Below are 15,146 nucleotides of genomic sequence, written 5' to 3'. Positions count from 1 at the left end.
AAAATAAAATAAAGCAAGAATAGGTTATTACGCGGTACTCCATATAAGGAGTAGGAAAATGCTGATATGTCGCCTAAGTTTGCCCCCTCATTTTGATCGCTCATATATTTAATTCTTTTTTACTTAATGATTAAGAAAGTGATTTTAAGTGTATTGTGCTAGCGGGCACGCTCAGCTGTCAAAGTTAAGCGGCTCGCTAGCACTGCTCATAAAGAGTATCTGTTGTCGATTGAATCAATGAATATTTATGCTTTTGATTCAGATACGCAAAACATGGTGCTTACTAATATGACATCTTATAATAAAACGTAAATACCGCATGTCTGTATCTGAAAGCACCTAGTAAATAATACTTCGTTAATAAGGGGTCGTTTGTAATCCATGAGATATGATCACAACCATCCAAAGTGGTTTTTCCCCCTACTTGGACGTTCAGAACTTTATACCTTAAACTGGACTTTTCAGGACATTAATTTATTATTTCCCGAAAGAAAAATACAAAAAACAAAAAGAGCCATTGCTCTTTTATTTTTTCCCCAACTTTTCTTTCATATCAATAGTAATAGCTTAGAAAATTTCTTTACCCATTAAAGAGGACAAAAGACCCTACTTTGAACATTTCATGAGACTTTAGATTTAATTTTCGGATTTGACAACGGAGAAAATTGATAACTTAGGATTAAGACAAGTGGAAAAATATCACAATTCCAGCGGTTTTACAGGAAAAAAGTGAGAAAAATAGGAAGAATTCCATACTCGACCTGTTGATTATTGGCCCCGTGCTTGAAGATTCTTCCTACCCCTCATTTTACTTTCAAAAATGGTTTTCAATTAATAATCCAAATGAAAAATGCTTCTTTGCCCACTCAATTTACCCCCTCATTTTGACTCCTCATGTATTTTAATTTTTTTCTTTACTCAATAGTTAAGAAAGTAACTATTAATGTATTGATATTTTTTTTATATTTTTTAAAAATGATTTTTTATATTAGCGGCAGAGTAGTACCGCTCTAATCCAAATTACCAAGGGTCAATATAAAGCACAAGAAAAACTTCTCAAACACGAAAAAAGTAGTTCACTATAAATGTGTCAGTTCAACATTAACATACCTCCACTTACTATTGACAAGACACAGAATGCTTCCTTACATTGTTTATGACCAAAAATAAATAAAAGAAAAGGGAGAAAGAACAAACCCCAAGAACAAATGGAAAATAATTTCTCATCCAAAATCCAACAACATTAGGGAAAATCAAGAGAGAAAATTTTCATATGAAACACACAATATTAAACAAAACTACGTACGTTGGGCTAGAGGATAAAGATACAAGTAATCGGGTAGAAGAATATACAATAACAAGTCAGGCAAGACTCTTCTGAACACAGTCAATGAAGCATATCATCTCCAGTCAGTCAATTCCATGGTGGGGACGATGGTCTATAGACAAAGTCTTGTGAAGACGTACCATAGTTCAAATCAAGGTTGTGGAGCTGTTCCATGAGCTGAGAACGTCTTTCTTTGAAGAAATCAAGCCGAGTTGTCAATTCTACCAATGTAGAAGATGCTGCAGATGGATGTCTTGGATACTCCATCTGTAACCAACTTACAATGTCAATATCAGGATAAATTTGGAAATAAATCCCACCTACTGATAAAATTGGACACCGTCTTTGCAATTTCCTGAAACTAATTGGATTTAACAAGATACATGCTGGAACAGAATCAAATAAACGAAAACATTTGACTGGCTTTAATTTTCTAAAGATAAAAGTAACTAATATATTTTTTAAAAAAAATGCTGCCCTCCAAGTGCATAGATTCATAAAAATAGTTAAAAGTCTTGCCTCTACTGCTCTGGAAGTGGAAGGCACGATGGCAGAATCAACAGCACTAAGTTCATCCATAGAAATACTTGTGGATGCTTCGGTACTTTTAGAATCACTCAAGCTTGTTGACTCCATGAATTGCTTTCGAGAAGACTGCATGATATTGCTACCAGATGCCAACACTTGTCCTTTAATACTCCTCCAGTCTGTGCCCAACAAACTCTCCTGTGGCGATATAGTCTATTCATTCATATTGTTTGAAACAAGAGTTTTGCAGAAAAAAGGAGACAAACATTTCCTAGAAAATAGACAATGCAAAAGGGCAAACGGAGTCAAAGCAAAAATGTTAAATGAACAAGCATCAACTACATAGATCAGAAAGGATGCTGTTATAATCCAGGTAATAGTTGAAAAGAAAAAAGAAAAAAGAAAAAAGAAAAAGAGGTCGATGCTGTTATAATCCAGGTAATAATCCAGATACTTCCTACGGAAGCTGCAAATTATAAAAGCTACTTGGCAAACAAAAAAAGCAGATAATGATCACCTCTGGAATATAATCACATTTCTGAATCAATAACTTTTCAGTTCATCTAAAGAATACTGAGGAACGAACCCCCCGCCACGACACCAAAAGAAAAGTAAAAGCATGAATGGACAGATATAGAGATATAGCTCAATCTGTGGCAGCCTGAGCTAATGAGGCACCGCAGCTAAAACTGGAATATGGTTATATGTTAGATTGTTAAGTGGATATCTTGCATACTTCTTATGTACTAGAGTAACATCCTCTTTCATCATTCATAAAATCTCTCTTACTCAAAAAAAAAAAAAAAAATGGAGCCACTGATCTCTGCAAAAATCTTGGTTTTGGGGTGCCAGTCTAGATAAGGATTAAGCAGATATCAAAGAACAGAAGATAATAAAATGAAAGAAAGATTAGCAGCTCATCTCAAATATTCTCCAGGTCTACTAGTATCCAATTCTACTTAATGCTCAGATACTCATCACTAGCCTTTTGAGCTTTCACAATCAGTGAATATTCTCAGATGAGAAATGCCAAATCATTTGTCCGCCAAGTCAACCTTCAGTGGACACTTATGCGAAGAGGGAATGAAGATAGACAATAGCATAGAGTTAATCCCCGGAGCAAGGATGGAGGATGGGAAGGGTGGGGATCTATTTTTCCTACCTGGATGAGGATGGGGATCCTGACCCACCCTGTTGCCATCTATAGTGATTCACCCTTTTAGCGGCTTCAATGGATATATAAATATATATATATATATATATAAATCCAACAAAGGGAAAATTAGTTCAGATGTTGGCCCCTTGCCCTCAGGGAGGGGCCTGAAACCTGCAGTTGGTGAAAATCAAATAGATCTTAATACTAGCCTGGGACAATACCAGTAATATAGATCATTATTAGCCTGTGCATGAGCTATGGGGGAGGAGTTTAAGTTCCATCTAGTTATGTGGGAGAAGGTATGTCGTCCTATCTCTAATGGTGGCTTGGGTATAAGAAATTTGAGGTTGTTTAATCGGGGGTTACTTGATAAATGATTGTGGAAAATAACAAGGAACCAGAGGCCCTATGGAAAATGGTGATTGAAAACAAATATGGTGGTTTATGCCGGGGATGGTGTACTAGAGAAGTTAGAGGGGCTTATGGAGTGGGCCTATGGAAACACATAAGAAAAGGGTGGGGAGGGGGGTGTCTTCAATCGACACTCTAGACTTCAAGTGGGTGTAGGAACCAGGATTAGATTCTGGAGAGATGTTTGGTGTGGTAATAGTGCCCTACAGGAGTTATTTCCTTCACTTTTCTAGAATGCAAGTGGCAAAAATGTCACAGTGGCAGAAGTTATGGGGGTCTCGGGAGGGCGGATTCACTGGAATATTAACTTTAGTAGGGCGGCAGAGGATTGGGAAATGAGCAGTTTTGTAGATTTTTATAGCCTAATATACTCCATACGACTGAACATGCAGCATGAAGATGGTATGTGGTGGATACCTACAAGGAAAGGCGTCTTTTCTATTCGCTCCTTTTATAAGGCTCACACAAGAGCCTGATACTCAGTTTCCTTGGAGAAGGCTCTGGAGGCACAAGGCACCCCCTAAAGCCTCATTTTTTGTGTGGACAGCTTCACTAGGAAAAATTCTCACCACCGACAACCTGAGGAAAAGGAGGGTAATCATAGCAGATTGGTGTTACGTGTAGAAGAGGGGGTGAGTCGGTGGATCATCTTCTTCTACATTGCGAGATAGCAGGGAACTTTGGAACGAGGTGTTTAGTAGACTGGATCTAGTGTGGGTTATGCCGGAGACAGTGGTGGCAGCGATGGCATGTTGGACAAATATCAGAGGCATGCAGCAGATCAAAGCAGTTTGGAAGATGATCCATATATGCATCATGTGGCGCTTGTGGCAAGAGCGAAACGAGCGAATGTTCGAGGACAATGAGAGATCGGTGAAAGAGCTAAAAGTTTTATTTTTTAGAACTCTTTGTACTTGGGCTATTGTTGTGGACTTTAATGGCATGGACTTACATGATTTCCTTGCTTCTAGTGCGCCTACTTAGCTAGGGCATAAGAGTTTTGTAATTGGCATTTTGCCCATTCTTTTATTAATAAAATCTGTTTATTTATCAAAAAAAAAATTATATTGTTGGCCAACTTCCTAACGGCCTAAGCTTCTTGGACTATTTCAATTTTCAACATGGCATTCGAGCCTTGTTTGTCTAGAAAGTTTCATGTCAAAATGGAATGGAACTGAATGGGAAAGAAAGGAAAGGAAATGTATAGAATGGAATGGAATGGAATGAGTATAATAAATGGAATGGAATGAGCATAATTAAGAGAAAAGAAAGGAATGGAATCTTCCTTGCTTCATTTTTTGGATGTTTTAAAAGAAGGGAATGAAAAGGAATGGCAAGTAAATAACCATATTTAGAAGTATATAATAAAAATGAATGAATATGAATATTTGGTAACAATATTTCTACTATGCCCTTTTCTAATTTATAGTTTTTAAATATTATTTTGATTTAATAAATATAGAGAGGGACTTTCATATTTATTTGGATTAACTGTTTCACACTATACACCATCTAAACCAAAAAAAAAAAAAAAAATGAAGAAAGAGAATGGTCAAACAAATTTTAGAAAGTGACAACTAACTGGAATTAGCATCTCTTCTCTATAAATCCTAGCAAAACACATGTTCAGATTAATTGAGATATATACAGATAGGTGAAAAATTGCAAAAAATACCTCAGTCCTCTGTTTCCGGTCATGGTTACAGTAAGCAAGTGTTGTATCAAAATCTTGCGGAAGAAATCTCCTGCAATAATAATAAATGCTTATATAGTAACAGAAAATATAAGTTAACAAAATTTTGAAATGTATTGTTTACCGATAAAAAAAACAAACAAAATTTTGAAATGTAGCATTGCAATAACTTCTATGTTCAACAGAAAGAATATTCACATCCCTAAACTTCTGCCACACTACGATATTCAACCAAGAAAAAGACAAGGTTCAAAGAAGGACGCGAGATATTTGACACTTCCCCCATTTGATGACTGGCATGTAAACTTGATAACATGACTTTATCTTCGAGCATACTATCATGCATGCCTACACAATTTAAAATTATTATGTCAAAGGAAACATTTTGATATAAATGGGTCATTAGAGTTGGGGGAAGGCAAAAGACCCTATGATCGAAAATGGACGGCTCCAAGGGGATCCAATTGCACCATTAACTATTTCTTTTGGAGTATGGCCCAAATGTGGCTCGGGCCTCCTTTGGTGCGTTACGCCCTCACTTTCATCTGACCAACACAAGATTGGAAGTAGAGATGTTTTCCTCATTTTTAAACTTCTTAGAAACTAGACCATCACCAATAAACCACATGATTAAATACACATTGCTACTACATCACTAGATTTAGGAGTTGAAATTGGATAGAATAGCTTTGCACACCAACTAGTAGTACCTAGAGAATCTCTCTTTATAAACTATAACATTGGGACAAATATGCCAAGAAATAAGGCAAACTGAAATCATAAACCAGTTTTGTGAGATATCATCATTTTAAGCTTGATAGACATCATTGTAAACATGATAAACAGTCCTATTGGTGTCAAAGAAATGAGGATACTACTAATAACATAACATCGTAATCTGATTATTAAAAATCAGTAGCATGATTTCTCAAACTCACTGTTGGGGATTATGATTTTGAACGTGTTGATAACGGTCAGATGCATCAGAGAGGGAACCATAGTGATGCTGCCTTTGCTGATTAAGTTGATGGTGGAGTTCTGCAACTTTCTGCTTCAACCTTGCCACATCTGCTTCAGCAAGAGCAATCTCTTCTAGCTCTGCCCTTGTCTTCACATCAGTTTAGAAGTCATAAGAATATATATTTTCCAAGCATTTGACAAAAAATTATCTACACAAACCTTAGAATCCATGCCACGCGAACCAGAAAACTGTCCAGAAGACATGCTCAAACCGACTTCCAGTGCAGCTCTAAGGTCTCTTTCAGCCTGCAACTGCTCTTGCAATCTTGAAACCTATAGTCATTCACAAGTCAGAAGACAAATGAAAACAGTGCAATGAACCTCTGAACAAGGAATATAAGTGCAACTTACCAATAAAAAAGGAATATAAGTGCAACCAAATATCCTGAATATGCTTCTTACAAAAGTAGAGTTCTTCATAGTAGTCCTAATTATACCTATTTATCAATTGTATCACATTTAAATGTTATAGATGACATAGCAATATTAAACCTTTCTTTCCTCAGCACATTTTGGAATTTTCAACTGGCTGTATCCTAAGACAACATCAAATGAGATGAAATGCCACCATACAATATTACAATCCCATCAATTCTATACCACAGCTGTAAAAAGTTAAACATTTTTTTGATAGGTAAGATAAAAAAAATTTTGATGGACAAGTAGGCGTAGCCCAAGTACAAGGGAAGTATACAAAGAATACACCTAACAAAAACAAGATACTCGTAATGGATACAAGAAAACTATGAAAAGTAGGCCCCATCAAAAGGTAAGAGAATTTTAAAAGGTCCCATGCTAAAGTTCTGCTACGATTTTTCCTTTTTATTTCAATCCATCTATATTAATTATTTATTCTAAGTGCATTTGTACAGATATAGAAATTTGGAATTTTCTTTTGACAAGTTGAGAATATTTAGATGGGAACACAGAAAATAACAAGAACATATAATATGGCAGAATTTCAGAGCTGATAGCACATGCAGCATTATAGCCAACATCAAAACTTGTAATGCTGACACAATATGTGGAACATCTAATGCAAACAAATTCGAAGCATAAGACAACATGTAAGTTTTAGGGCGGGAATTGAATCGATATGGAGAGAATACATCTTGTTCAAGTGCCAGGCGCCGCTCATGCAAAGCTTGCTTCCTTCTCTCCAAGCTTGCTTGTAAAATTGCATTTCCTCTAGACTATAAAGAAATGATGGCCAATCTTGTTAGTAACAAAATCATTACAGTTAGCTCAGTTTTGGTTCAGCAAAAGCAATATTACCTCCTTTGCAATCCTGTGTTGCAAGTCATTTTTGGCAATCTCCAGTCTCTGAATAGCAAGCCTATGAATAATAAACTAAATCAATGTTTACACAAATGGTGTTACTTGGGTATTAAACACATTAAATGAAGAGCTTGCGTCCTGCAGACAGTTGCTTAAGCTTAAAAAGAATTAATTAGCCCATGCAAGAGAATTTCAAGATATATGGAGTACAACAGAATTTCAAGAATTAATTAACCTAAATATGATTACCTAACATAAAGCCTAAATCTTGTGCAAGTAAAAAGGCATAAAAAATAAGGTCAGTTCTTACGCCCTTTATTTATTGAGTAATGATACCCACACAACACATTTCACTACACATGTTTTAAAATGAGTGTATTTTTGTAAAGTGATTTTACTTTTATAAGGTATTTTACAAAATATCCCTAATTTTAAAACATAGTTGGGTAAAGTGTTGAGAAAAGTTATGCGTGTTATCATTTTTCTTATTTGAATAGGAATTTATTTCAAGATTTTTTTCTAATATTTCTCATTTCCATTTTGAATAATGTGAACTAGCAAACTGCAGTCTGGAAGAGCTCAACTTTACAAGAACAGGGGAATTTACAACTTTATCCGATGGACATCAAAGAAAGTCATCGCTGACAGATAATTTTTTTCCTTGTACACTGGATCGAAACATAAATTTTCCTTTGATAACCGAGGATGTCTAGGCCAGCTTGCGCGCACCTCAACTAATCCCACAGGGCCCTGAAGTTAACGACCAGGTAAACCTCCGGTGGCCCTAAGGGGACTCGAACTGGTGACCATTGGGGAGCAAACCCAAGGCCAGACCAGCTGAACTACCCCTTAGGGTTTGGATCTAAACATAAATAAAAGCCGACAAGTGTTTTTTTTTTTTTTTTTTTTGGGGGGGGGGGGGTGTTTGGTTAAGTTAGAAAGCCTCAATATTGATCAATGCAGATTCTGAGATTAACAGAGTCAATCAGAGATACTAAAGACTGTTAAGAATACATTCTATAAAGCAACGTGCTAATAAATACGAGCGCCTTACTCTTCTTCTCCAGAAGAATCAACCGATTCCATTGAGGGTGTCTTTCTGGCCTGTATAAAAACCCACAAATATATTCACACCCCTGCCATTGCACTTAAAGATACATTGCAAAATATAGAACATCTCCTGTTTGTTGCATGCCTCTGTCAAACCAAATCATGTGCCTGTCTACCCAAGCATAAGTAATTAAATTTAACTCGTCATTTGCAAGGACACTTTTTTAAGTAGTACTAATATGTCCAGACAGCACTTAAATAAACAATTCTCATTCTGCTAATTTTCCTTCCTATACTCCCACATGCTTAATTGCTCCCCTTTAGCGACTTATAAAATTATCTTACTTAAAAGAAAAAAAAAAATCTCATTCAATCAGTCTTTATGTAAGTGTCAGGCACGCTAAAGGCAAATATCACCTAGAGCCTATGGTGAGCACCTCATTAAAGTAAAGCGCACATTTTTAAAAACTAATGCATAACAACAAAAATTCATAAAATACAATAAAAAAGTCTAAAAAAAACAAGATGGTAATAAATTTAGCCACTATCTCAATATGTTAGAGGATTATGCAACATGATAATCAAGTAATCAGCTAATTGCCTGAAACATAGCATCGTATATAATTTTCTTCTTTACAACACACACACACACACACACACACACAATCAGGATATTTGATAGACACGGTCAAAATAAAGTACATGGCTGAATCAAATATAAACAAAAAGTCAATGACCAAAAATACATAAACAATACAATGCAATCCTAAAATATATGGTCATCCTCATCATTAAGCATAAGAATATCATTGTCATAAAAGATGTGTAACTCTCATCATCCTCATCTAAATTAATGCTACAGACAATCGTTAACAGTTAAAACTAATATTTTACATATTTTCTTCAAAAAATACAAACTGGTGTTTTTTAACTTTAGGGCATGATTGGACACTTGGAGTATCTCAGAATTTAGTGAATAGCAGTGAAATGGTTTGAGTGAAGATGTTTTATTGGAGTGTGGGAAATGAGAGAGAAAAAGGTTGAATAAAAATATTATAAAGTTAAAAAGTTATTTGAATATCACTTTTTAGTATTATTTTAGTTCTGAAGTTTGTAAAATTTGTATTGATTTTTGTGTTTGAATAATGACTAGATAAAAAAGTTGAAAATTTGAAATTGAAAACTGTTGTGTTTGAGTGATGTTTGGGAATGAAAATATGAGAAATTTTGAGAATACTGAGAATTCTCATAGTTTCCAAGCATGCCCTTAAGCAGTTAAGCTCACTAAAAATACACCAAAAGTGTGCTTTGCTTTTGGTAAGCAATGCACTTTGCACTAAGCGTGCTTTTGCCAACATTGCATGGCATATAACAAAAGGAATAGCATCATCAATGACAACAGTAGCAGTAGTGGTGACAACATGGAAGGAAGAAAGAATGTTAGTTGTTATAGCAATAGTAGAAACAACGGCAAGACAGATGTTTCGTGAGGCTTTGAATACCATTTACAATTCAAGAGTCTTTGAATCATCTTTTATTCTTTCATATTTTTTTTATGAGTAATATTTTGTTACCAAGTACACAAGAAGTAAACATCAGATAAGCTAACTAGAGACAGCACAGAAATCAAGAAAATTCTGGAAAGTAAAGCTTTGCACATAAATTAGGTCAATTAAACATATTTTTTTAAAGAGCCTCAAAACCATCTTTCTCAAAGTAAGATATCATATAACCTGCTCCTTCCAAATTGAGAATTCCTGATGGTTAATGTAATAATAAGAAAGCAGAAACAAATGGCTACTCACATTGCCCCTTCCCCAGAATGTTGATCGTTTCGCATTGACAGCAGATGCCGTAACTTTTCCCATTGGCTTTCCAGGACTTAATTCAACTCCAGGCATTGACAAAGGTTGCACTGGATCCATTGAAGAAAGAATCTCCCCCACAGATCGACAAGACTCACCAGTAGGTGATACACTTGGAGGGTCCACCTCATTAATCGATTTATCATTTACTTTCTTGTGCTTGCCTCGCTCCTCCGACATGTCACCATTGGGATCTCTTATTTGTTCATGATCAACACATAAATTTGTACTCTCAGTTGAAGCGGGGTTTTTCTTGCTAGGGGATACAACATCTGAATCGTCAACCCCAAATGCCTGTTCAAGTGTATATAAATACAAGTGTCAACAAATTACCTATATGATCAACGAAATCTAATGTCTGCACCCATGCTTGCATGTGTGTCTGTGTGTGCATTATGGCTCAAGTACACCCAACCTGCCAGACTCATGAATAACAACATCACTTTCTATATAAGGTAACTTAACATAGAACTAAATTGGAAGTCAAGAATTTGGGATTTCAGTTTCTTCCAAGCATATTCAACAATGAGACGTAACTTTCTTCCTATGCAAATTGAATTATAAAACTGCCAATGCTTTCATCCATATACAAACTTAAGGAAACTATTACAATGTCCAATCTTTTTATACTAATATCAAACAGAAGTTATACCCAAAGTGAAATATTTGATAGAGTTTTAAGCTATTCATCATCTGAAGAAAACTTGAGAAGGTAGCTAACACCTAAGGTATGGCCAGACTCACTGAAAGCTGACTTAATTGTAAATAAGATGGCTGATATAGATCAAGACCATCAGTACTAAAGCAAAATCAGTATCTGGTGGCAACACATGACATTTCTGGCACATCGAGCAGCATAAGATTAGACCTAATCCTACATATGGACTGTACTTCCATCTTAAACTTGAGGCAGCAGCAGTAACAATATTGAAGATGCAACAGAACACAAGATTGAAAATTAAAATATATTTTGGTTCAATGGGTATCTCTCTGTGAATATACAATACGTATACACATGCAAATATGCAGAAATACATCTCTATGCTCAAATGTATTTAAACATCCGTGCTTCTCTGTGGGCTTATTTTTACGTGTGTACTGGGAGAGGGAAAAGAGAGAGAACCTTGTAATCGTATAGATCACTACCAGCATAACCACTACTTTCACTCAATTTTCCACTGTGTACACGTTCAGCATCGTCATCCGTTTCTGGATCAACTTCATTTTCGGCATCATGGTAACCATTGTCTTTCATATCTAGATTTTCATCATCAGATGAATCTTCTGTCCCACTGTTTTCAATCCGAGAATCAGCCGAAATGGAGCATCTGTTAAGATTCTCATCCTGAAAGAACAGATGAAGCATGACCATTAATTAAAGAAAATTGAGCACCTGCTTGAGAATCAAATAATGGCAGAGTAAGACAATTTTGAAAGCTAAAATAAGAATTGACTTCATCCTAGTCCGTGTTACACGGGCACAGCAGTAAAGACCATGGTACCCAGGTTATGATAACATAACACTGGTGTGAGCATTAAGCAATTGCACTGCTCACACTTCTAGAACTCCAGACAAGCTCACTTCCCTATTGGAACAGAAACCATCCAGAAAAAGGGTGAAATACACGCTTAACACATAACATGAAATGCCAATAACAGAGGCTACATTACTGGGTTCTTCTAACATCATCTGCAACAAGCAAAAAGCATAAACCCAAGGCTTACCTTAAAAATAGGTAAACACAGAATGACAGAAAGCAGTTAGACCATGACTCATTTTTCAAGCAAGAGACTGCTGGATGGAGAGTATCTTACATCAAAGATATTATCATACTCCTCCAATAGAGTTGTAATAATTGCTTGAGCATTATTAGCAGCATTTGCAGCAGCAAGAAGCTGGGCTGAACTATCACCATTAATATCAAAGTCATCCTCCAACTCACAGTCACCAGCTAATAAAGGGCGTAGAAGCAAAGGTGCCATGCAAGCAGCGACAGCAGATGGAGTCATCCGGTTCTCGTGAGCATGAGAAGAGATGGTATGCATCATCTTCAGAATTCTGTGGAATCATGACAAAAAGAAAACTACTGAAGTAAGAAAATATAGTCTGCAACAATCGTCACTGAAGAATTCCTACCATCTTCACTCACAAAATATGCATATTCAAGCGCACCACAAAACTGGCAAATACTAATGCTGCCAAGCACAAATGTGTCCATCTTTATAAATATGCCTCAATAGAGCATAGGTATAGACTGCACCCAAAGTCCACACATTCTATCAAAGCCCATCAGTCCATATTTAGTTAATGAACTGTAGGCATTATTTTGCACTATATGTCCATTGTATCAGCCAAACTATGGATAGTGTCTACAGAAGATGTTGTTTGAAAACTCCCTGGGCACTAGGTCATCTGAAAATTAACTAGAGGGTAAAGCACAGAAGCAGCCAGGTGGTATTCCTTACTGAATATCTAAAGAATGGTAACCAAAAGCTTATGGCCTAGAAATTTTTTGTTAAAAAGCCTTAGGTGAAAGAAGCCTAGATTTATACAGAAGGCGCAACTTTAAGTACACAGAAGTTATAAAAGAGAGATTCCTATCTAGAAGATAAGAATACAAGAAATGATAGGAACATCCATATGTTGCAAAAAAGAATAGAGAATAATAGCAGTCCTTTGTGTAATCCCCAAAGAAGAAAACTGGGTGCATTTTTTTTTTTTTCTTATGATCTGGAACCTCACCTAGGAATAGCCCTTCAGACCAAGGATGAAGGGAAGGTGGGGCGAGGTGGGGCCATGCAGCCCCTCCCAAAAATAAAAGGCAAACCGAGAAGCTCGCCCTTTTCCAAAACAATTACGTACAGTCCAAAGAAAATTTCAAAATCTATCTTTTAGCTCATAAAAAAATTATAGACTTTTTTACAAGTAAAAAAATTGACAAATAAACGAGTTTAATTGGGATTTCTTTGATTATTTTTCAGGCACAGTTGTTAATTTGGTGAAGGAATATGTTGGCGAATTTTCGGTAGCTTGTTCTTTCACGAATGTGGAAGATGGTTTCGAATGGGGCTTCGTAGGAGTTTATGGGCCTAATGATGGCAGCAATAGCCGATAGGAAACTTCTCTGGGATGAGATAGCTGGTTCGTGCAGTTGATGGGATGGCCCGTGGTGTATTGGAGGAGATTTCAACATCACTCGGTTTCCGAGTGGAAGGTCGGGGGATTCTAGCACCATCCATGGCTGACTTCTCAGCTTTAATTTTTGAGCTGGACTTGGTTGATCTGCTTTAGTGGGGGGAGACCACTTGGTCTAACAGGAGGGCTTCGGAGGCCCACTCACAACCTATGCCAAAAAGGACTCCCCAGGCTTTGCTCTGATCATTTTCCCCTCTTATTAGATTGTGGGGGTCTCCACGAGGGACGGAGATACTTTACATTCGAGAACATGTGGCTAAAGGCTGATGGGTTTACGAATAAAGTAAGATCGTGGTGGTCCGCATATCAATTCACGAGCACTCCTAGCTTTGTTTTAGCCAGGAAACTTAAAGCCTTGAAAAACGATTTGAGAAAGTGGAATATGGAAGTCTTTGGGAACATTAACGACTAGCGGAATAATCTATTTCGGGAGCTGCAACGTTTTGATGAAAAATAGGTGGATGGGGCCCTCTCGGCTGATTACAAGGCAAGGAAAATGGTTATAGTAGCTACTCTGGAAAAATCACTCTTATGTAGGAGATCTCCTGGAGGCAAAAGTCTCGTGCCCTTTGGTTGAAGGAAGGGGACAAGAGCACAAAGTTCTTCCACAAAGTAGCTAGTTCCCATCAAAGAAAAAACGCCATTGAGGTTCTTCATTCGGAAGGTAGAGATCTTTCGGACAATGGCGCTATTAAGGATCACATTGTCCACTCTTATGAAAAGCTTATGACGGAGCAACATCAATGGAGGCCTAAGGTAGATGGGCTGGTTTTTTATTTGATTGATCAATCAAGTGCGGCTTGGTTGGACAAGCCATTTGAAGAGGATGAGGTGCTAAGCATGCTAAAAGGGATGGACAAAGACAAAGCACTGGGCCCAGACGGTTACACAATGGCTTCTTTCAAGCTTGCCGGGACATTGTCAAGGAGGACATTATGAAGGTTTTTCTTGAATTTCACTCATTAATGAAATTTGAGAAAAGCCTTAATGTCTCATTCATCGCCCTCATTCCAAAAAGGGCGAGGTCGGTGGAGGTGCAAGACTTCCGTCCCATAAGTTTGGAGAGTGGGGTATACAAGATCATCTCAAAAGTTCTAGCTAAACGGTTGAGCAAAGTTATGGGACCCCATCGCTAATGAATGCCTGGAGAGTAGAGTCAAAGCAAGAGCCGGCACCCCATGTAACTTATGAAAATTGGATGTGGAAAAAGCATTTGATCACGTGAATTGAGATTTCTTGGTATATATGCTTGGTAGGTATGGCTTTGGGGAAAGATGGTGCCAGAGGATGAAACATTGCATCACAACCGTCAGATTCTCAGTGGTGAATGGTGCCCCTGAAGGCTTCTTTAACACCTCTCGAGGATTGAGACAAAGGGACCCTTTATCCCCCTCTTCTATTCATTTTAGTAATGGATGTGTTGAGTAGAATGTTGAAGGAGGTGGTGGATAAGGGTTTCATCTCGGGTTTCTCGGTGGGTGGTTTCTCACATGGTAGCTTATTAGCCTCTCACCTCCTCGCAAATGACACGCTGATTTTTTTGTGAGCCGGATTCTAACCAGATTTGTTAGAGCCCTCCTGCTTTGCTTCAAAGCTGTCTCCGGTCTTGAGCTGAATCTATC

At 37.1% G+C, this 15,146-nt stretch overlaps 1 protein-coding gene across 1 annotated transcript in view; it reads right to left on the bottom strand.

The window, feature by feature from the left end:
- Positions 1 to 1,063: 1,063 nt before the first annotated feature.
- Positions 1,064 to 15,146, bottom strand: part of LOC108994647 (rho GTPase-activating protein 7-like) — a 28,226-nt gene continuing 14,143 nt past the window's right edge. The window contains exons 12-22 of the mRNA XM_018969939.2: positions 12,144 to 12,387; positions 11,452 to 11,673; positions 10,269 to 10,622; positions 8,468 to 8,517; positions 7,411 to 7,471; positions 7,245 to 7,328; positions 6,295 to 6,408; positions 6,054 to 6,223; positions 5,098 to 5,167; positions 1,847 to 2,053; positions 1,064 to 1,594 (exon numbers count right to left, since the gene is read on the bottom strand). Coding sequence (XP_018825484.2) covers positions 1,415 to 1,594; positions 1,847 to 2,053; positions 5,098 to 5,167; positions 6,054 to 6,223; positions 6,295 to 6,408; positions 7,245 to 7,328; positions 7,411 to 7,471; positions 8,468 to 8,517; positions 10,269 to 10,622; positions 11,452 to 11,673; positions 12,144 to 12,387 — 1,756 coding nt within the window. The 3' untranslated portion in view covers positions 1,064 to 1,414. The remainder of the gene's footprint in view (positions 1,595 to 1,846; positions 2,054 to 5,097; positions 5,168 to 6,053; positions 6,224 to 6,294; positions 6,409 to 7,244; positions 7,329 to 7,410; positions 7,472 to 8,467; positions 8,518 to 10,268; positions 10,623 to 11,451; positions 11,674 to 12,143; positions 12,388 to 15,146) is intronic.

This window comes from Juglans regia, chromosome 14 (assembly GCF_001411555.2).
Source record: "Juglans regia cultivar Chandler chromosome 14, Walnut 2.0, whole genome shotgun sequence".
NCBI classification, from domain to species: Eukaryota; Viridiplantae; Streptophyta; class Magnoliopsida; order Fagales; family Juglandaceae; genus Juglans; species Juglans regia.
This window is presented reverse-complemented; position numbering and strand designations above follow the sequence as displayed.